The sequence below is a fragment of the Athene noctua genome, chromosome 22 (genome assembly GCF_965140245.1).
Source record: "Athene noctua chromosome 22, bAthNoc1.hap1.1, whole genome shotgun sequence".
In the NCBI taxonomy this organism is placed as follows: domain Eukaryota; kingdom Metazoa; phylum Chordata; class Aves; order Strigiformes; family Strigidae; genus Athene; species Athene noctua.
The window spans coordinates 2,606,179-2,628,899 of NC_134058.1; the positions used below are offsets into that span (position 1 = coordinate 2,606,179).

The following is a 22,721-nucleotide window of genomic DNA, read 5'->3' on the forward strand; positions in this document are numbered from 1 at the left end:
GAGAAGTAAATACACCTGCACTGACACTGATAAATGAATTGTGATTGGTTTTTACAGGGTGATGATGATCTGAAAGACACGGGTTTTCATCTGACCACCACAAATCAAGGAGCATCCGCTGCAGGACCTGGTTTCAGCCTCAAGTTTTAAACTCGATGTGAAAGAGGGGAGGAAAAAAAAAAACAAACAACCAAACCACAAAACTGTTCATGTGAGTGGATTTCTGAGTGCCCCAGTTCTGTTCTTCACATCAGGGAGACTAGATGTTTTTCACAGGGAAAAAGTCAGATGGCATCACAGATTCAAAGGCCCCTGCTGGGTGTGGAGTATAACTACTGCTGCATTCCATTAGAGGACTGGAATTAACCTGAAACGCCAAGGATCGTTACAAAATTTGACAAAGGAAAACTTGAAGTACAATCCTGGAACAGTTTCTCCTTTATTTTTAGTGTTTTGTTTTTTTTCCACTGGGTTTGTTTTGGTTTTGTTTTTTTTCCTTGTAAATTTGTAGAATTAAAATACATTTTTAATTGTTTAACAGTGTGAAGGATTTTGTTTCTTCACATGCAGCAAACTTGGATGTTGGTGGCATTAAGTCTTCTAGAGTGGAAACTTCCCCCCCCCCTGCTGCCCCCATGTCTGTGCTGACATTATTCCAGCATATTGTCAGCCTGGGCAAGCAACACTTTTTTAAAAAAAAGTAAATTGTATGTGTCTGAATATAGTTAGGGCAAAAACCCAACAGTTCTGAGGTTTCTTTCCTGTTGTGTGCCTTGGAATGAGCTAGGCTGGGTTGGGCTCAATATTCAATATTTTTTGGGGTGCACTACTGAGCCGACCACTGCTGTGTTGTATACATGTATTTACAATGGCACTGGTGCAAAAGTATTGTTTTATAAATCAAAAAGATTTAATATGGAGACTTGAAACTTTCTTTTCTATATGAAGTTCTTTTAAATATGCCCTTTTTTCATAAAAAAAGAGCAGCTTTAGCTTTCCTGATTGTCTAATGCCATATTCCAGTCCTTTCTCACAAGGTGAAAGACCAGCGGAGCCATGTTGGAAGAGCCCAGCCTTTGAGTCTCAGCTGTTACACTGTCATTGTTTTCTGGAAACAGGAAGATTTGGAAAATTCTGGGGTGTTCAGGCAGTCAGAACTGGGCACCAGGCCAGTAAAAGGATTAACTTAAATTATAAACTTTCTATCCCTTTCAGGACACGTTAAAAGAGTTTTCTGGGTAAACAGCCTTGGAACTGGAATTGTGGTAAATTTTGAAACCAGTAGGGTGTGTGGGGTTTTTTTTTCTGTGGAGGAATGCAGAACTATTTACTCTTTAGGCCTTCTGCTGAAGGAGAAACAGTTCTATTACTAGTCTTAACTGATGCAGGATTCCTCACAGGTGGAGATCAACAACCTGCTGAAAACCATTTTTTTTTTTTTTTTTTTCTTTGCAACATCCCACAGAGTACAGGAAAGGAGAACCATTTTGCCATGGCCTGTGTGAAGCTCTAAAGGATTAGAACATGACTCTGTGTTGTGTTTCACGCTGGGCTGTGCATCTTGCACCCTGTGACATTATTTCCTTCCTGGCTTCCTTGGCAGCGTTGCAGCCATCACTGGAAGATCCATGTTCCTGGCCAAAAAGACTTCTTCATCTAAGCTGGGATAGTGTCAGTGAAACAAAGAGAAACTAATGCTGGATTGCAAGGGAAATTTAATATGGTTATGAGAGACATGTCACTAACTCCCTTTTTTTTTTTTTGGTAGAAGGGAAATACGAGCTCTCCCTGAGTAGTGCAACTTTGTTTGGTTACTGCATCTCAGCTTTTGTCTCCATTGTCTCTTTCTGCACAGAGTGCTTGCCTTTTATGATCCTGAGCTTAACTGTCCATGCAAAGATGCAGTTTTGTTTTATACCCTGCTGTATGCTCAGCTAACGGCGATGGTAAAACTGTCCTAGAGCAGAGGAGAATTTTACTGATGGCACCTTGCTGTGCCAGCACGGAGCGCTGCCCGTGACCCCCTGGCGGTTTTGCTGGTGCTTTTAACTAGGAAGAAACTTGTTTCAGGAGGTTAAGAGGATGTTGGAGTGTGCCAGGCTCTGTCTGCCCCTGCTCCTCGGGGGGACCTGGCCTGCTCCCCTCTTCCTCTGGGGGGCTGGGGCTGGGCAGGGAGGGGAACCACCTCCCCTCTGCTGAGGGAGGTTGAGTCGTCAGACATGGAGAGGACACAGGGTCTGGGGAGCTGCAGAGGGTAAGACTGCACAAGTCAAATATAAACAACATAAAAGTGGTTCTGGTGGGTAAAAGACATTCTCTGGATGTTTGAACTGAATGTTGAAATGTGGAATGCAGTAATTTGGGGGTGTTGGGACCCTACGTCCTCCTTCTGACAGGTCACATTAGGTCTTACACTTTATTTAATAAGTTCTTCTAGTGCTATGCACCAGGATCTAAAAAAAAAAAAGATAGCAAAACTGAGAGCATAACAGGTCATTTTCCTTCCACAATACCTGTGCCTCCCTCCTGACACAGCGGAGCCGTCAATCAGTTCACCCCTGGGTTTGATGAAGAGTTATGGTCTTGTCCTCCAGCAGTCTGCTGCCCTCCACATCATTTAACTGCAAAATCTGACGCTTTTTTTCAAAAAAATTTTTTTTTTAATTCTCTGTACAGCACATATTTGATAAAGTCTTTATCATTAAAACTAATTTGGGAAAGTTTTACATTCCAGTAATCAAGTCTCAGAGTCTCTGTTGCCCAAGGTATGGAAGCAGCTGATGGAGAAGTTCAGTTGCACTACTGGAGATTAAATATAAAATGCCAAAGAAACATTTTGAACTTGAAACAGAAGGAGCAGTAATTGAAGTGCTCAGTCCAGGGCCCTTGCTAGTGCTTCAGTCTGATTCTCCAGGAGTAAGTAGTCAAGATTCTTTCTTTTTTCTTTACTATACAAGTGTAAGTTCCTTCATTAATTGCATTTGCAATGATGCTCATGTGATCTTCATTTAAGGATAAGTAACCTGGATAGGAGTATTCCAGAAGCTCCTTATCTTTATACCAGCTGTGGTGAGAAAAATAATAGAAATTAAACTACAAAAGGTCTAGTACCATGCAATACGTGTTTGTGATTCTTTCCCCTGGTAAGTCTTGCTGGGTAAGGGTACAGCACAGATGGGACTTTAACCTCCTTTTGTTAAGTTTTACTGTGTATTTTGGGCAGATGGTGGCAGTTAGGACAGTGCCCTGTTGTGAGTAATTTAGGAATCTGAATCATCTTGCTGAAAGCTGATGGGAATTTTGGACCTCAGTCTAAATTTAACTCATGGGCATCCTTCTCAGTTTTAGATGCATCCAGAAATAACATCCTTGTACATTAGTAAGGGTAACAAACTATTAATTGAAAGGGTAAATTTAAGACTAGATTTTTGCAGAAGATGGGCCTGGGAATTTGACTTGATGGTAAGAAATGTGAGTTGGATTTTTATCCTTTTCCAACTCAGCTTGCTCATTTCTGATAGCTCTGCACTGTGATGGACAATATTTGGGCCTCCCCCCTCTCCTCGCAGTTAGCCAGCCACCCCTCTTCCTACCCCGGGTGCCAAACGAGACAGTGACACCCTCCAGGAGATGAGCTGCATTCTTATTTACACTGTTTTGTCATCCCTCCTCTGCCCTTTTTGTAGGTAGACTGCAAACTTCTCTTAAAAGCACTGGAATAAATGATAGAGCACTTACTAAACTTTGCCTTTTTTGTGAATTATCTTCTGTCCACAGCGGAAGGTGACATTCCTGCCTTCAGAAACAGTCTTGGTTTTTGTCCTTGGCGGGGGCAGAGTAGGGGGCACCGTTGGAAACGGGAATTCTATCCACCAGAGATGAGAGAAAGAAATAGCAAAAGTTAACTTATCTCTTTATCAAGCTTTAGCCATTCTAAAATGCTTTCACAGAATTATGTTATCACCTAAGAAACCTTAAAAATATTAATTTTAAAATGCCTCCTACTGAGCAATTCTTGGATAGATGTGTAACATTGTTCATATGCAAATATAACAATTTTGTGGCATGTAAAGTGAGGTAAAAATCATACACAGAGAGGAGTATACATGCAGTATATGAACAGTCCCCTAGAACACAGGGCTTCATCATTAGCTGATTGCATCTCTACATTAATATCCTCTAAAAAATACCTCTGTCCTGGGGAAGAGGTACTTGTTACACACTACAGCTTCTGAGGGTCCGGGGATTCTTAGCTGAAGAGTAATTCCACAGCTGCAGCAGCATGACCTGACCCTGCATTAGTCCCTTATCTGGATTCATAAAACGGAGAGATTAGATAAGGTGATTAACACACTTCATCTCCTTTTCTGCAGAGCAGCTCTAGTCCAGCTGTGTTTGAGATGTCACTGCATCAGGAACTCTACTGCATCTATTCTCTCTGCCTCTCCCTTCCCCAGCTGGGGCCAAAAGGGAAGCAGCCCATGGCACACGCAGTCATGTTTTCTGAAACTCCCTAGCATTGGGTCAGTGAAACTAGAGAAGAACAGGACAGTTTCATGTTCTAGTCCACGAATGTTGAAAGAGAAAAGCTGCTTCCTAGGCCAAAGCCCTGATCTCGGCTCAGATACAAAGAGGCCAGTGCTGCTGCTCCTTAGCGCTGGATGGGGCTGGTCACTGCCAGCCTCTGCTCTCCAGCTGGGAACTGAGATCCTGCCTGTCCCTGCAGCAAACGCTGCTTAACTTTTACTGCTTCCCTCTGTGCAAACCCCACCAAGAACCCCAGAGAAGAGTCGGGTACCGTAGCAGAAGTCGCAGGTCGAGGGGCAGTGCTTTTTCATCAACTTCCTGCGTTTCTCACAGAAACCTTTTTGTGCCCACGATGGGCACATAAATAATCTGTCTTTACAGCCTGAAACAGAAGGAGACAAGGCATCAGGGTAGGCTCTTCTGAGAAACAAATTGATGTTTCACCTAAATCAGATTGCCATGTCCATGGAACAGGAAAGAATCTACACCAGGAGTACAAGCACTGGAGCAGGGTGCCAGTATTGTATGAGCAGGGGCTTAGATACTGAGCTACTGTCACACAGGAACATCAGTGAGTCCAGAGAGCTGCAGTTTCTAAATGCTAGACTAGGTAATAGTTGAAGAGTCAGAGCTTGAGTGAATCTTGCCAGAGCCTGTTTGGTTTGCAGAGGGTTTTGTCATTGTGTATTAATATATCTGAGTCCAGCCAAAAGAGTAATTAACAGCTGTTGGCCTTCCCCCTTCCTTTGCATGTGAGCTGCTCCTTTCCCTTTGTGCACCTGATGCTTCTAGACGTATAAATGCAAGTCAGGGCTCTCCACAACTAAAACTGGCCTTTTATTCTTACATAAGCCACACTGCAAAGGGCCCAAGGAGCCTGGGCTGGGGTGTGACGAGCCAGGCCATAAGCACACGTCTCCCCCGAGGAGCCTTCCTTACCGTAGAGCCTGTGAATTCCCCAGACTTCATCCTGGGAGATGGTTTTCTTCCCAGTCAAAGTGGCGTTGATGTGCATGAGGGCGTTGGGGTTCAGGGAGTGCATGAGGCCCAAGGCATGTCCTATCTCGTGAGCTGCCACATGCACCAGGTCTGTGAGCCAGACACCTGGAAGAGAAACAGAAAAACCACTGGGATTGTGTGGCAAAGTACCTTTGCTAATCCTGGTGTAAAGCCAGAGGAAATATTTTAACACTAGGACAGTACGGTCTTACCAAAGCTCTCCCCAGTTTCATCATCTCCGGAGCTGCTCGGGTGCAAACACAAGCCAATTACTTCAACATGCTCCTAATTTCAAACAATGAAGCGATGCTGGGCTACGGGAAGGCCACGCCATAAGGGCGATGTTTGAAATGAAGCCAAGTGCCCTGTGCAGTATTTCCTTACTCTTGTCAGCTCTCTGCTGTGCTCCCACAGCCCTGAGCTGTGGGATGATGTTTGGGAAGTGTCTGTTTGGGAGTGAGAATGCCAGCTGCAATATTCCAGGCTGAAAGAGCCTCCAGTTGACCTCTGCATCCCCCACAGCCTCTATAGGTCAAATCAAGTTTCTCAGCAGCATCTTGACGCCTGTTTGCAGCCGAGCTGGGTTCTAACTGAAGGGTGACTCACCTGAGGTGTTATTACTGACACACCCATCTTGATATCCTGCACAGGTCACAAGAATCTCACACAATTCCTGTGTTAAATGCAACTGCTTATGGAAAGAAAGCACCTGAAAGGGGTAATCTGCACATGTGCTTCATTTATCAGTCATTAAATAGGAATCCTGAGGGGGGGGGATTTTTTTGGAGCTCTTCAAGACTGCTCAATCTCTCTGATATGACGGAAGAACAATGATTTCATTCTACTTTGTTCCCATCGTTCTTTACACCAATGAAGAAGGCTAATTCAGCTTTGGCAAGAGAAGCCATCACCGTGAACGAGTAGTAATCACCTCACACTGGCCTTCTGAAGGCAGGAGCTTTATTACTCTCACAGGGGACTGAACTGCACATGGATCAATGCAGGAGCGTTGCCATAGAAAAGAATGGAGTTACACTGCCCTGAGATGGTGGCAGAACTGGCACTCAGGACTCCAATTATTCCATAATCTTAGTAAAACCTCAGGAAGAATCAAGTTTTGTAAGTGTCTAAGCTTGTTTCAACAGCTGCCTGCAGAAAAACACAGGCTGGGGAAAGACTGTTCCCTGATAACTCTGTAACTTCAAGGCATAGGTTTGTCATCAAACTCACTGATTGTTGTTATCCCAGACTTTAGACTAATTTTGATGGAGAATGGCATCTTTTCAAAACTGGGCATTTTAAAAAAATGTAATCCGACCGGTTCTTTTCTTAATACATACTAACATTCTTGCCTTAAAAATCATCTCTCCTAGGTCTTTGTCCCTACATCTTATCTGTTGCTGTGCTCTGGAAAACAGGAAGGACAGGAGAAGTCCCTCTACGTTGCCTAAAATCTCCTCTCCTCTCTTTCTATTTAGTGAAAAGCAAAATTTCTTACTTTCAAAAGAAGTACTGAGTTGGTCATATAATATGAACTGAATTTGCTAGTTAGTCAGAGACCATCTGCTTTTAATTTAAAGTCAGTTTTGATATTGCTTAAATCAAGAAGAAAAAAAACCCACCAAGCTATAAGTAACAGAGACATTTTTAGGTGCCCACAAACCCCAAAGTGACTACAGGCCCAGGAAAACAAAGCCACAAACAGCCACGCCAGCAAGTTCAGGTAATAGATCACGGCCCCGCTCAGCCACCTGCCTGGGCAGAAGCCAGATGTAATTGAGGAGGTGGCTGCACTATCAAGTCAGTCCACTGAACCATCCAGAAACGGCACCAGATGGTTCCTTAGAGCAACTCAGTCACACGACAGCAAGACCAACAACTTCCAAAACAACAGAAAACCTCAACCATTTTTAGTGTGTCTTTCCCACAGTAGATAAATCCCAGCAGAACTACTAAAATCTAAAATCCTACAGGCACCCGAGACAAGTGTTACCTTTTTTCCAGCTGAACCGGGTGTTCCCCAATATCCAATATTCATGGTCATCAAAATGGATTTCCCCATTGGGTGGGAAGAAGGCGTGGGCAAGTTCCCCTGTTGTTCCATCAAAGCAGTGGTGAATGAGTGACTCCAGACAGTCTGTGTGATTGATAGAGTAGAAGCCTGTGAAAAGAGAAGACGACTTGAGTGTATCTAGCAGGGTAAACCTGCCCAGGACATCTCTAAACTTGGGGTTTACTAAAAAAAGAAAAATCTCTGATGTTATCCCCATGTGTTTTTCCAACCTACAGAGCCACAAAAGGAAAAATAAATGCAAAGCAGTTGTCAGGACTGATGGCTACGTGATGCAAACTACACTCAGCCCTGTGATGACCCTGGATTTAGAGCTGTTTCCAACGGACAGAAATGAGTCCATTTCTCAGAAGGGAATGCTGAGTGCTGTTTGCAACATCACGTGGAAATTACTTTTTTTTTGGAGAGAAGCTGAACAGCGAGATAACCCCAGGCTGTAATTGTTCCATTTGAAATGTAAATAAACAGATGGCCTTGGAGTCAGAGCTGCTGCTGTCTTTTTGCTAGCTTGGTGACAGCATCACAACGTCCCCTGCATCCCCTGGCACTGGGCCACCCCCAGCTCACACGCGGCAGCAGGACAGCCCCTGGGGAGGCAGATCATGTGCTGCTGAGTAACGTCACAGCACACGCGAGTGAGAAACACATTGCGAAACAGCGGGAAATCTGCTGGTTATCTCAACGTTGCTGCCATCTGCACAGGAAATAATTGTTTCACACAGACCATAAATCCCAGGAAGAATTTACATCTGGGGTTGAGACAGCAGATAATGCCTCGGCACCAACATTTTTCTAGGCCTGAGAAACTCGGGAAGTAACTTCTGCACAGCAATACAGGGGCAGAAGGAAGGGGAGGAGGGGGAGGACAGAGAAATGATGGTGCTTCGACAGGATCGACAAAAGGGAGACTAAAACCGTAAACGAGCTGGAATCCATCACCTGCTCTTCGGCTCTGTGAGACCTTGGCTATGGCATTTCACCTTTCAATACGCCCCATCTGTGGAACAGAGATAATCCTGTCCCAGTGGCAGACTGAGGGTTAATTCTTGTCAAATACCAAAAGCTTCCCAACTGCAATTCACAGAAAGCACTGACTGTGGTATTAACATCTCCTAAAAGTAGTTTCTCTGCCTGACCTAAAGGCAAACACCACCCCCATGCCAGGAGGCCCTGCTGAGTCCACAGAGCAAAGGAGGACTGTCTCCTGCCTCCCACCTCCCGGTTTACCCACGGAAACTCTCCAAGTCCCTTGTGGAGTTGATGCCCCAACAGTGTCCTGGCAGTGCAGGAGCCCACACAGTCTCACCTATTTTCAAGTCGCTCGCTGCGTGGCGTGGCACCTCTCTGAAGCTGAACGGTGAGACCTCACTCCACATTCGGAACGCAGCCGCGAGGCCCCTGCGCGTGTCCCTGGCGTTTATGAGGTTTCTTGGGAAGGACAAGATTCTGTAGGGACACAGAACAACTTCAGGAAAAGTTCCCTTCTCAAACATCAGCTGAAGGCTCTCAAGGTTGCATCAGACAATCGAGTCTTTCCATTCACTCTAATAGGTTCAAAACAGGAGTGGCTTGACCTGGACGTTAAGAACATTGAAGAAAACCCCCACAAGGACTAATAGATAACTGATATTCTTTACAATCACGTGTTCCAGACTACAGCTTTCACCCCTCCTCAAGCACATCATTTTAGACAGGTTTCTCTTGGAAAACTGATTTTATCCTCATATCTCCCAGTCCGTGTGCAGTGTTGCTAGAAGAGGAAACAACTGCATTTCAGCAGCAGGTAACTCCTACTCCTAACACTTAGACTACAACGTATGTGCACACACTGAATTATAATACTCAGAGAGTTCCAAAGAGTATCAAAGGCTTGACAGTAAAACAAATTATTTCCCTTGAAAAAAATTTCATCACTTGGGAGAGAGACTCGAGAGAGGTTTTTGTTTAGGCCACAGGTATAGATACAGCTGAACTGTAAGAAAACTACTGGGGCAGGACAGCTGAACCCCTGTTTGTACCATGGAAACGTACAGATGGCTCCTAGAAACTTACCTTGTCCCAAAAGAAGATCTGCATTCAGGAAACTGCCTCAAGTGTAGCAATTGGGAAAAGTTGTGTATATTCTGCTATCCCCTCTGGTTGTTTTTTAGCTATGCTGTTTATGTTCTCCCTTCGTCCCAGCACATCCTAAAGGAGCAGAAGGTTTCGTATCAAGCCAGGCTGTTAACGAGTGTAAACCTGGGCAGTTAAGACTACCATGAGGCTTAGCCTGTTTGGGATGGGAGTAAAGGGAGGTATGTTCTCTGCTCAGTGTGAAGGAGTCAGGTTGATGCCACCCACTCGTCGTCTCAGGGGCAGAAGGAAGCCCTGAGCAAGGGACCCTCACAGCTCCACAATGACACCCTCAGCCCAGTGCCAAGGAAAAGCTGCAGCACACACTGCTCCTGCCAGAGGCCCCTTCCCAGTGTTCTCAGGGACCCAGAGTCACCTGCCATTAAAGCACTGCAGTTGGACAGTCAGCAACTGCAGTGCTTGAGAGGTCAGGCCGGGGGCTTGCTCTGTACTTCACACTCAGGAGTGGTTGGAGTTAGCAGCCACGTTAAAAGAACATTTGTTATCACATAAGAGACTGAAAAATCCTAGTTGGGCTCCTGTGTCTCCAGGAAGGTGCAAGCTCTCAGCCAGGAGTGACCATGGGGCCTTTCTTCAGTCCAACCTCCAGGACTGCTGCTGCTCTGAGGTTTCCCGTGACAGTCTGACTCTGCCTATCAGTGCTCATCTTACAAAATGGTTTCCAAGGGGATTCCCTGAACCCTGTTCAGGCTGAATTCAGTTTAGCTCTCCCGAAAAACATTCAATGATACCATTAATACTTTCCCAGAGAGAAAAAGCATCTTCTAGGATGCTGCCACCACACCTCATCGCACTGGATAGTTTCAGGGGCTGTTTAGCCACTGCTAAAGTAAGAAGAGAGCTGCTTCAAGGCTGGACACCAAACAGGATGGACATTGCCTTACGCCAGCAGTCGCGGTAAAGCCAGACAGCAGTGAGAAACAGTTCAGCATGAAAATCCATCAGACTCCATCAGCTTTGGCCCTGAACAGCCTCCTTGCTGGAAGTAATAGAGCACTTCACAGTTACGCTGCTCCATCAAAACCAGAGCACTACAGCTGTGTGGTACTGCTGAAATCCTGCTGGTTCTGAGGATGGTAAACCCAGCTGGAAATCAGTAATCTGGACAGGCACTTCTCCTTGGCAGAAACGTCTGAAAATATTCGGGTTAACATTTGCTCACCCCAAAACTGCCAAGGGCTTTTTATTGTTTGTTTGTTGGCAATCTCAGAGCTGGCAATCCTTTCCCGAAGGCAACAGGGAGAAAGAGATTTCTAAAAGCACTCAGTGCTAACAGAGCTCTGTCCTCCTGAAATCACAGAACCTTTCAACAGCAATTTCCCTCAGTGATGATTTAGGTTCATATGGAACTCTTGAAAATCCCAGCACGACAGAGTTCATATTCACTTCACTACTTTGATGGAAGTCCCTAGTTCTGGGAAGCCTATCTGTTTGAAACCAGAATCTGCCCCCCAAAAGTAAGTTTTACTCTACAGAGCCTCCGCACGTGGCCATGCATGCTGCTGGCTCCTAATGCAGGGACAACGCTTTGCAGCTGAGGTGAAGTGTTTGTAGAAGTACTCCCTACTTCAGAGCCGTGTCTGCAGCTACCCATCCACTCGCAGACGGATTAGCAGCATTCACGTGGTTAACGTCTGCACCCGTGGCAGGGAAAACTCAGACCCCAGCATCACTTGGAGAACACGAACCCCTCGGGCTAACGCAAGTCCGTACTTGTATGTCAAGTTGAAGTGGTCCCATTTCAAGTGCCCTGGTGTGATTGTGTATCGTTTTCTGCGTGCTGGAGGCCGAGGTGGGAAAGCTGGACTGTGCAAAGCAGAGGCACTCGCTCCGTGAAGACCAGGTGATGTGGCATCTTCCTTAAAAGACAAAACAGGAGGTTGAAAGAGATGGGAGAGACCACAGGATTGAACAGTGTGAGAGAAAAACCAGCAGGTATGGGGCATTCAGGGAGCACAGCTGGTGCTCCCTCGGGGGTGTCCAGGAGCCAAGACTAGTGCATCAGCTGGGCAGCGCTTTGCAAAGCACGGCTCTTCTGGGAGTGCAGAACAAAGCCAGGACAGCAAAGGAGGGGCTGTACCACGAGGAGCTCTCGGGGCATGGCTGAGATCAGACAGGCAAGGAAAGGGAGCAGCACCCCTCGCCACTGGGTCACCGAGGGTCGGTGCTGTAGGCTCCCTGGACCTGCCGCAGAATTCCAGCACAGGCACTGCAGCCACTCCACTCCTTCCTCTCAGAGTGCAGCACAGACCCAGCAGAAATGAGGCCTCAGTAGGCTCCTGGCTACAGCGAGTGCTGCAGCTCTTCCTGGAAAGTTTTCATTTCCTTCTCACTTTGCTATTGCTCTCCAGCCTCACCACAGAAGAAATGAAATATTGGATAAATGAGTAAAACAGGCAACGCTTTGTGCAGAGAGCTCTTCATAAAGCTGCACTGTGGAGCTGAAATGCCTTCAAAGTAAATAGGAGCCCTGGAAACCCTGGAGTGCATTTAAAGCCATCACACAGTAAAAGACATCAAATTTCATGACAGGTCTGACTCACTCTGTAAAAGCCTTTTAGTCCCAAGTAGTGGAGGCAAAAGAATGGGACCCAGCCTGTTCTCTGGAAGTCCACCCACTCTGTCACCCCTAAGACACTGAATATCTCTGGGTCATCTTTGCTCCAGAGCCACCAAGACACTTATCAGTGGTATGTATAGTGGCAACGTTACAAAAGCTGCACCAGTAGGAGTTTGTTCAGCCTGAGAGCACATCCTGCAGAAAACAAGAGCTCTCTTCGTTTTACTCATGGAAGAACTGAGGCTCTGAGAGTCAAAACAGCACATCCCTGGTCCTACAAGTGGCAAGGAAAGCCAAGAGGCCCAAAGCAACAGCTGCCAGCTCCTGCCCAAAGCACTGGCACCTCTCCATGACTACAGCTAGCCATGCCTGGTAACAGGCTGCAGGACTCTGTCCTCACAGGAAACCAGTCTCATTTGCTCATGCCCGTGAGCCATACTAGCTTCCATCTTGTTCTAATCTCAGTATCTTTCTTTCCTGGAAGGACAGTCTTTCCTCCAGCTCAGCTGTGGGTCTGGCTCACAATTTGAAATCAGCAGAGTCTTTGAATAAAAGACATGAAGGGCCACAGAACATCACCTGCGAGACAGAGAGATAGAATCAGTTAGGTTGGAAAAGACCTTCAAGACCTTAAGAGTCCAACCATAACCCAGCACTGCCAAGTCCACCACTAACCCACGGCCCCAAGTGCCACATCTACAGGTCTTTAAACACCTCCCGGGTCGTGACTCCACCCAGTAGCTGCCTGTCCTTGTGATAGCTGCTCCTGCCCCTTCACAAAGCCAGCAGAGCACGCAGGGCCTTTGCTTTCCAGCCTAAGTCCCAGCCCAGCAGGTGCTGTGTCTGCTGTACAATACAGCTCGGCGTGTGAAGCTGCAGAGGCTCAGCAACGGGCACTGCCCATCTGCCCCCTCTGCTACCAGGCCACGAATCACACCGGCACCAGGTGGAATCCTGAGGCTCTTCCTAAAGCCGCCAAGTATCCACAAAGGAAGGTTAGATAGTCAGAGACAGCCTGCTGGCTTCTCTTTCTACAAGGAAAACTCCTGCAGCCCCAAGGGAGAAAAATTATTGTCTTCTCTACAGCCATTGAGCTAAAACCCTAAGGCCGTAAGTGTTGAACAAGCAAGAGGGGCATTGGAAATAAATCTGTGTCCCTAGTCAGCTTATCATCAAAATACAAACCAAAGTAAGGGTGACAGGCCCATCAGCAATCACTGAAACCTGTATCTGACCCAGTCACTAGATCAAGGCGGGTGCAGGAGGCTGAGTTCTCTTGCTCAAACATCCCACTCAGCCTCTGTTCTACTCTGGTCTTTGTTCTACCTACCACTGGTGCCAACAGGATGCTTTTCATTAAAGAACATGTTGCACAATGAATTGGAGGAGGGTGGGGTACCACACACAGGCTGTGGCTCAGAGGTAGGATTCTGACAGAAATGGCATGACCTAGTTAAAAATGTCACAATATAATTTGGATGAAAGGTTCTGTCCAGATGCCAAAGAACCAAGACTATGGGAATACTCAGAACCAGAGAAGAGGTCAGCCACTCCCAGGAGGAAACCCATCTGACTGCGGGTTAAGGTCCCAAACATTCAGAAAGCTTGGGAGGTACTAGGAGGACGTGTGTTTGAACTCCCTCTCTCAACAGCTACAACAGACACCAACTATGGAAGGATAAAGGAGGGCACTGGCCAACATCTCTGCTCTGCATTATTCACCCTGTGCAGTCAGATCACCATTAATTTACTTCAGTGAGTTGTAATGAATGTAATTCACCCCCCGCTCCCTCTCCCAGTCATGCAGTTCCCCTCTCATAAACTAAACAGTAACAGAACTCTGTGACTTAGGACCAATTAATAAGAGCCCTGAGCATGTGGTGAAAACAAGGGGAGCTATTGCCAGGATCTTCATAAACACAACAGGAGAGGATGAGAGCACTTAGAGAACACTGATTTTTATAAAATTGAAAGCTAAAAGGCAAAAATTAAGATCAACTTCTAAGAGTCCCAGAGCCTTACTACAGTTCCCCCGAAATACCAGTCTGTCCCAGCATTATCTTACTAACAGAGGGACCTTGACAGAGAGTTAATATCAGCTAATGGTTTGCGTAGGTCCAGCGTTAACTCCCAGTTTAGCTCTCTCACCATGAGCCTCTGGAGTCCCTAGGAAAGCTCAGCTGCTACAGAAATCAGAATATATGCATGCCACATCATACTAGGCTGGGAAAGCAGAGGTACTGAGGGAGAACAACCCAGATCTTTTGTGCATTCACTGTTTGGTTGCCTGCAAGCTGCATACACATCTCTAATAATCTCATTCTACCTGGATGCATAATTGCCTTTTAGGATCCTTTGTAAAAAGAGACTCAAACAGATCCTGTTGCCTTAACAGTTATTTCTGTATTGTTTAGATTGCTTCCTGAATGTATCTGTCTTCTAAAAAGTCTACACAAGCACACGTATTGGATATCCCCACTCCCATTTCAAGCATTTGAGAATTAGATCCTTCTCCTACCTGACTTTTCTGAACTGCAGCTCCAGCTGGATCTCCCACAATAGCCAGCAAAGCCACCACAGGGAATATGCATAAAAATCCCACAATGGTTCTACAGCCATTGCTCTTTTTCTTGTCAACTGAAAGAAAGCTCTTCCTTCTGTTTGCAGAAAGTTCTTCTACTTGATCCATGTTCTTTAATACTTTTTAGAGGGAGATGTGAAAGACACTAAGACATTCTCTTCACAGAATGCATTGGTAATCCGTTTGCTCACAGTTGCATTTGGAGCATTTGTGAGTAGCCCTGCAGTTACTGCCAAAGTTGTGCAGAACCACTAGAGTTTCAAAAAGCTCTAAAAAAATTTTAAAAAACCCGTAGACTTTACATTAAGCCTCTTTCCAATGTGCCAGAGATTCTCTTAGCCTCTGCCAAGTGGTATCATATTACTGCAGCTGAAAGTTGGGCTGGCGGAGGAAAAGCAGCAGTGAAACAAGCTGGGATGGACATGCACTCTTTTCTTTAACTGACTGTATAATCAACAGAGGACAGATCTGCAGTTGTCAGCTTTATGTAATGAAAATAATTGGGGGGAGGGGGCAGAAAAAGGAATCCAGAAGCCAGCATCACGCCCTTGGAATGTTTCGTTAGGGATGCTTAAGGCTAGAAGAGCTGTCATTTGTCAAGGGGCTGTCTTCAGGAGCAGAATGAAAAATGAGATGCTGTGAGAGAGCAGGGAGGGCTTCTCTGCTTAGGAAATTCTGATCAGAGAGTTTACAAACTCAGATAAAAGTAAACATCAACTCCCTCTTCCATGAAACTTGGCAAGTGACCTGCAAACCTCTTGTGTACTTGGGAGCTACCCAGTAAGGGGCTGTGATGCTGAGAGATGCTGTTCTCAGAATCATACTGATCTTGGGTACCTCAGCTTGGGCACGTCAGGGTCAGTTTGTCTTACGCTGTTCGGTTCTTTAAGGCATCTCCAGGCTGCAGACATGAAGTCAATTCAGGACTTTTTAAAAAGCTTACTCAGAAATTCTCAGGTTTTCAGAAATAGCTGCACTCTTCTGTCTGGTCACTGAGTGCTGGCTACTCAGGGCTCCCGAGGTGGGGTGTCCTCAGCTGAACACTTCTGAGCAGAGAGAGGAAAAGGAACTCTGCAATCTCCTAGTTTCACAAGCAAATGGCAGGAAGGGGGCAATTCTATTGCCAGCCAGTATAAAATAATTTAGGAGATATCCAAAGCATTTGAAAGGTTTCAGAAACTTCTTGCACTTTTAATACTGAAAATGGTTTAATCGGATTTTTTTTCCCCTAGTTCATAATCACGCTTGTGACATTTTATAAGTTTCATGTATTTTCTGATTAAAGCTGGCCTGGAGCTTTTAAACAACTCAGAATAAATAGGACCAATGAGTCTGTGTACAACTTCAGGAGAATCTTCTTTTTCAATTTTCACCAAGCTCCAACCTGGAGAAAACACATGCCTTCTGCAGAGAGTGGACAAAGTGCAACATTTGTTCAGGTACCAGGAGAAGGACAGAATAAGGAGTAACATGAAAGGAAGTTACAGATAGAATTACAAAGGAAAGCTGGAACTAGGAGAAAGAGCAAGAGCAGGAAGCAAGGGTACAGAGCTGTAACTCCTGTGGACCAAAGCAGCCAACTGCAGCGGGCTGAGATACTGGCTCATCTCCGCTGTTAGCTGCAACAAGTGTGAGCACTCTGAAATCAAAGCTGGGAGCTCCAAAGAGCGCTGCAAAGGCACCTCTGTTTGTGGTTTACACTGCAGACCGCAGCACAAAGTGAGAAACTGGTAGCAACTCCTGAAGTCATCAGTGTTTCAAGTCCCCTGAACAAGTTTCTGTGGGAGTCTGTAGACAAGAATACATTTGCAGAAAGACTGATTGAGAAGTGAGTCTTGAAGTAAAAACCTGCCTTGGAGCGGGGCTCAAAAACTTCAGCCAGGAGCTCTTCTCCAGTAGAGCAGTACTGGCTTGAAAGAAAAATTCTGCTAACAAACACCGTGCTGGAAGAACACTGAGTTTCAGTTGCAAAACTGTGTAACAGCGTGAAGAGCATCCGCCGTTCGTACGGGTAGTAAGAGTCAGCAGTGCTAGAAAAAGATTTTAACTCATACACTGTTACACAGGCCCTCACCTCTCACAGGAGTAGCCAAGCACCTCAGTCTCCCTGAGCATTTAATCCCACGTCAATCCTGGAGGTTCAGGTGGGGCTGTTACCTGCACCTCCCGGTACTGTGCAGCAGCAAAGACTTGCCCGAGGTCAAGTGTGGAATCTTGCAGAGCAGGAGCCTGACGTGTTCCAAGCTGTGGGTTAGTGCCTCGCTGTTTCTGAAGATGACTACCTGACCCTGAGTATTAAAGCAGAGATTGAGAACTCACACAACCCCACAGCCTGAGGGAACTAAGAATTTCCTTTGTCCCAATGGAAAGAAAGTAAAAAATTTTTGTAAAATCCATTTCGGCTCAGACACCCCCCCCAAAAGTTAGTATTCAGAGCTTCAGTAGAAGCACATTTTTGAGGCCCTCATTGTTTCTGAATACTTATTCATGCAGCTAGTAAAGAGTAGCACAGCACTTTTCCATGACTTACTGAAGGATTGTGAAGGGGGAAAGGGATCACACTGTGTATTAGCCATTTATCTTCTTGCGCCGCACGCGGTGGGTGAATGGTGAAACTTTAGCTGCAGAGATGATTCACCACCTCTGTGACATTTGGGATCCTGCTTCCCTGTCAAGGTAGCGAGCAGGTTGGATGTACCTTGATGGATCAGAAGCAAGAGCAGGGTTTCTTGGAAAGCACACAGTTTGCTTTTCCCCCCGTGCTGGCAATGCACTGTGCCCATCCACACAGAAATTCAGCGCCTGTGCATCCAACTCTACTGGACCACTGGCTGCAGAATACTTTCAAAACTTTTAAAATTTAAGCCAAATATTTGCTCAGAAAACAGCTCAGCACTAAGGCCAAGACAAACCTCAGTTATTATGGCAATGAGAGTCAGATGAGGAAAGCTCTTATGCTCTTACGCTGAGGTTTTCAGAACTTACAGATGCAGCTTGCGGAGCTGAGGGAGCTGCACGAACTTAATGCTGCTCACGCTAACGATGCTTCTGATAAAGTCACTCTGCATCTGGATTCTTTGCTGCACAAGCTCTGGCCAGAATCCTCAGTGTCTGCTGCTGGTAAAAAGCAAAATTTCAGGTTTATACCCAGTTCAGTACCGCTGCGGTTGTTAAATTTCAAGCGTAGCTCTCTCCTATAGATATTTTAAGGATTATTAGGCCCAGAGTGCACCATCTGTTAACATTCCACCCCTGGGTTAAGAACATCACGGCTTTCCCAAGAGATACTTGTGCTTAAAGGACTCTCAGATGCAGCCATTAGTGGCCTCAAATCTACGGCACTTGTCAGAATTTAAGCCTCTTTCAGATGCTTCAGACAACTCCCCAGACGCCCTTCTGGGAACCCGTATTGCCCTGGGCCAAGGGCAAGAAGTTAGTCAGAACTCTGAAGTTTTAGCTCTGTCTTTTCCAACAGATGAAAATATTCTTCATCCTTTATCAGGCGGCTTAAGGCCCCAGAAGGATTGCTTTTATACGAGTGCAGAGAACTGCTGCTGGGACTTTGGAGTTCTGATGAATTTTAGAGGTCTCAGGTTCTCAAGTGCAGATATTTGGTTTGGACTACAGGCAAGAACCGTCATCCTGACTATATTTGGACAGAAAAACATTCCTGGCTTTGCTTTCTGCACAGTGTCTAAAAGCAATGGAACACATTACACTTTGAGGGAATCCATATGGTGTAATGGGGAATAGGAAAGGAAGGCAGGGTACAAAACTGACTTTGCTTTGTCTTTGTGCTGTTAGCAGCAGTGAGTGGGACCTGGATATCATTTGCAGGGAGCTGGGATTTTGTAAGCAAACAATCAGGGATGCATATCCTGAGATCTCTGCAGGCAGTAAACGTCACATGAAAAAACAGGCTCTAAACAGCTGTCAGAAGGGAAGGAATGTTGCATAAAACCTACAATGGTCAACTAGAGACTATGGAGAATATAAAGGATTGGAACATTTGCACAACACAATATGCTTTCATCACCTTCCTTTGCTCTTTTCAATCTTAATTGCTGAAATGTTTAAAGTGGGGCTGCTGTAAAGCACACAGCATATGGCTACATTCCCAAGGGCAAGTTTTAGCTCAAAAATAAATACTTCCTCACTTTCGTGGATTATTCTTAACATTTCTCCCCTCCCCTTCAGCACTGTTAACGTTAAATGTTAGGTTTAGCACTATTTCTAAATGGTTCTGGCTGCTCTGTTTGCCACGTCTCAGAGGCAGGTCAGCCCTGGTGCAGCAAGGCATGATCCACACCGGCACCACTTCGTTCAAGTCCCCAAAACGTCACAAGAACAATCTCTTACAACAGAGCCAGAGTCCTGCTAAGAGGTGCTACACAGAGAACAACCATTCGTGCTAGAACTGCAGCTGTCTGATTATCCAAAACACACCTCACCTCTCGTGAAACCTCTTATTTATTCATGGATTAAGTGCATATTACTCAGCATTGGAACAAACTGCTCCCATTAGCTTCCAGTGTCATGAACTGGGAATTCTACGTGGAGGTGGAGAAGAGAGAGAAAGAAGAACCTAACATCTGATGGCTCAAGGCATGAGCATCAGTGTTTCATTTCCAAGGCACCCGTCCAAGTCCAGGCCACAGGCACGGGAGGGGGAGTGCACACAGCTGAATGTGATTTACCACATATTGGCTCCTTGGTGGCCCATGTGAAAAGAATTAGCAAAGCCTCATATAGCTCTTATTTTAAAAAGCGCTTACATATTTATCCCTTCATCTCACAACTTGGGGGGAAAAAAAAAAAACAACAACCCAACATTCTTGCATGGTTCCTGTGGGAATGGCAGTTAAAACTTGTACTTTTTTAGGGCTAAAAAGGACTGTGTCTGCTGCAGCAGGGAGCAACATTCCCCAGGGAGGGGGAGCATAAGAATGTTCTTCACTCCCCAAGCATTCTCCCACTTTCTATCATGCAGCCCCTCGTGATCAGCATCTGCTGATGTTCCTAGAAAAATCCATGGTCTGCTGAATAGCAAATGAGCTGAAAACAAGGGCTTGCTCCAGCTGGCAAAGAAAACGGAATATTTTGCTTAACTGTCAATTTGGAGCTGCAGCTCACAGAAGTGCCTGGTAACACAAGGTCAGGCCGGTACAGAGAGGCATGGTCTTGACCCTAGTCAGCAGCTCAGCAGTCCAGGCACGGCCACGTAGCGAGTAGAAGTTCAGGAAGAAAACAAGGGAGAAATTTTTGTCAATACACACATAATAAAGCGTGTCTGTAACAGAGTAAGAACTGCTTCCCTGGGTGGGGATATTTTCGTTGTTGCTCTTTGGTGGGCTGTATTAATAATCTGTAATCCATCTGTGGATGGACCAAGCCTTCCGAAACCCCGGGAGCAGCATGGAGTAGTGGGAACCTAATCAAAGGAGAGATGGGTTCTTCTCCTGACTCTGCCTTTGGACAAGCCACCTCCCTCTCTCTCTCTTCCCTCAGTCTCACGCTGTCTGTAAACGCAGAGTTCTGGCCATACTTCCAAAGGCAGTGCATTAGAAACCCTAGTTCCGAGTACAAGACAACCTGCTCATATACTTAAACTTCTACACCAGAAAGACTCAGCAAGATCTTTCCCTTTCAGAATTATTGCTGTACATTGCTGCAAGGTACAGAGCTGCACTGCAGATGGCAGAAGCCCCAGTGAAAACAAGGAGCTCCCCAGTTTGTCTGCGGGAGACCAACTGGTAATAAACATCAAGCAGAAAGTTACTCACTATCCACACTGATTAACTAAAGACACTATTTGTCTTTTAAGGAGCATTTGCCTACTACTCTGACACCTCCCTGCCTCTCTTCAGCCCCTGTACCAGCAATACCAACTGGGACTGAAAGGGGAGGAACACCTTCCCCCACCTTGCCCCCTCCTTCCCTCTCTCATCATCTCTAGCTAAGTTTAATGCAGCTCCACTTGGCTCTTTTCCTGCTTCTTACAGATATCTTTTTCTTCTCATACTTCAGATTCAAGCCTGGATTGGAGCAAAGAAACTCTCTGGCAGGCTGAGAGTCCAGGCCAGATTACACATGAACTAGATGACCCAGCAAGTACACAAAGCTAACTAACCCAGCCTGGCACCCAGTCGGCCACAAGCCACCCTCTGATCCTGGCCCCTCCAGCTTCTCAGGAAAGATAAACCAGAACCTTCTCCACTTCTCCAAAGCCTCAGACTCCCACGGAGCTGAGCCTGGGGGCAAAGCTTGCCAAAAACATACCTGGCACATACGGGCATCTGCTTCCCTTCCGCTATCTCTTGCTCCTGGGGCTCCACTGACCGTCTTGTTTCTTCTCTGTTGTGGTGTAGTAATTCCCTTCTTCGTACTAGGAAAATGAAAGGGTCAAAAATGGTGCTTAGCAGCTCAACTCTTGCTCCTCAAAAGCAATCACAGCAGGAACAGGGAAATGAAAGAATATACTCCCAACCTGAACGCTTGGTTTCCAAACCATTTCTGTAGTTCTTAAGCAGGTATATCATGTTGTGCAAAATTCCATCGCTAATTTGGCCACACGAGGAATTTCAGATATGAAAATAAGATTAGGAGATCTTGAAATGAAAAACGCATTTCAAAAAAATCCAAACATAAAATTGAGATGGGCACTTCTTTCCCTATAAAATCTCTTAGTCGTTAGCCAGAAAAAAAAAATATTTAAAAAAATATCAATCTCCATTTTCTGCAACAGCTGCACAGCTTGGATGTTGGAGACTGCAGTTTTCCTACAATTTTTTTCCTTTAGGGAGAATAATCACTTGGAAGCCTCTCTTCATTTAGTATCCAAAGAAATTATTTAAAAATATAAAGCAGATGCTCCCTGTTGTTTTTTCCTGAACAAACTGATACCGTAGGCGCAAGAGATGAGAATAAGACAACTGATACTGAACAGTTTGTCCCCTCTGTCCCTCCTCCCCAAGTGCCAGCACACATATATGTTTAACACACATGATGAAGTATCAATCGGTTTTACCTTTAGTAAACTGCTTTTAGATTTGACATAGAGACTTGTGAAAGAACTATATTTTATAAACCCACTTCTTATGGGGAGAAGTAATATACAGTCTGGAAAATTATTGAATTGCACCAAACAGTGGTTAAAGCAGCTCTTGCATTATGAAGAGGGTTCAGGATGGTACTTTTTCAAAATAGCCTTTGCACAGTACTTTTCTAATGCTGGCCTACCACAATACAGCAACATTCGGGGGAAATGTCTGTTTATTCCAAAAGAATTTACAGGAACTTCTAGGAAATAAGTAAATGAGTACCTGCACCTCTGATTTTTACCAAAGCCAATTCTGAAATTCAGCTTTAGGTTATTTGGGTGTTAAATCTAACCCAGCCAAATAATTTAAATCTGATCCATTTTCACAGCTCAAAAAAAAATATCCACTGAACCTGTAACAACCTCAAGTGAATATTTTTGACAAAGATTATTAACAGGAGTCAGAGGTCGTGACATAAGCCTTTCTCACAGCACCAAGGGATTATGGAGAAGTAATAAGTATTCCTGTAACTACCATACATTCCACAAAGTTAAAAATTTCCTTAAAGGATTTGCCGTCTCTTTGCTAATGAACAAAGATAGTAGAAGAACACAATATATTTGTTTGGTTTAAATATTGCTTGCAATATGTAACAAACAGTATGCTCGTGTATAATTGTGTCACTAAAGATATACACCACACACACAAACACGTCTGTACACACACACACACACGGCACACCAGCCCCGCAGGCTGCCACTTCCACCAACAGTTATTTTACAGGATGGACTCTAGATTAGATTTCTTCAG

At 45.3% G+C, this 22,721-nt stretch overlaps 2 protein-coding genes across 11 annotated transcripts in view; one reads left to right on the forward strand and one right to left on the reverse strand.

The window, feature by feature from the left end:
• Window positions 1-500, forward strand: part of LOC141969415 (cyclin-dependent kinase 11B) — a 17,717-nt gene extending 17,217 nt beyond the window's left edge. For 2 of the 7 annotated variants that reach the window (XM_074925148.1, XM_074925149.1), the window contains exon 19: window positions 58-496. In XM_074925148.1, coding sequence (XP_074781249.1) covers window positions 58-150 — 93 coding nt within the window. In that variant the 3' untranslated portion in view covers window positions 151-496. Of the gene's footprint in view, window positions 1-57 lie in introns of all 7 variants that reach the window. The other 5 variants (XM_074925142.1, XM_074925143.1, XM_074925147.1 and 2 more) reach the window with 4 other exon arrangements.
• The window catches only part of MMP23B (matrix metallopeptidase 23B), a 23,891-nt gene extending 2,653 nt beyond the window's left edge, over window positions 1-21,238 (reverse strand). Inside the window, exons 1-8 of one of the 4 annotated variants that reach the window (XR_012635044.1) lie at window positions 14,809-15,577; window positions 11,444-11,589; window positions 8,904-9,043; window positions 7,520-7,687; window positions 5,467-5,631; window positions 4,799-4,909; window positions 3,739-3,865; window positions 2,514-3,064 (exon numbers count right to left, since the gene is read on the reverse strand). Coding sequence is in view for 3 of the 4 variants with exons in the window: in XM_074925150.1 (XP_074781251.1) it covers window positions 2,890-3,064; window positions 3,739-3,865; window positions 4,799-4,909; window positions 5,467-5,631; window positions 7,520-7,687; window positions 8,904-9,043; window positions 11,444-11,589; window positions 14,809-14,979 (1,203 nt within the window). In the remaining variant the exon portion in view is untranslated. Of the gene's footprint in view, window positions 1-2,211; window positions 3,065-3,738; window positions 3,866-4,798; window positions 4,910-5,466; window positions 5,632-7,519; window positions 7,688-8,903; window positions 9,044-11,443; window positions 12,870-14,808; window positions 15,578-21,150 lie in introns of those variants that run through there. The other 3 variants (XM_074925152.1, XM_074925150.1, XM_074925151.1) reach the window with 3 other exon arrangements.
• Between the last annotated feature and the right edge of the window lie 1,483 nt (window positions 21,239-22,721).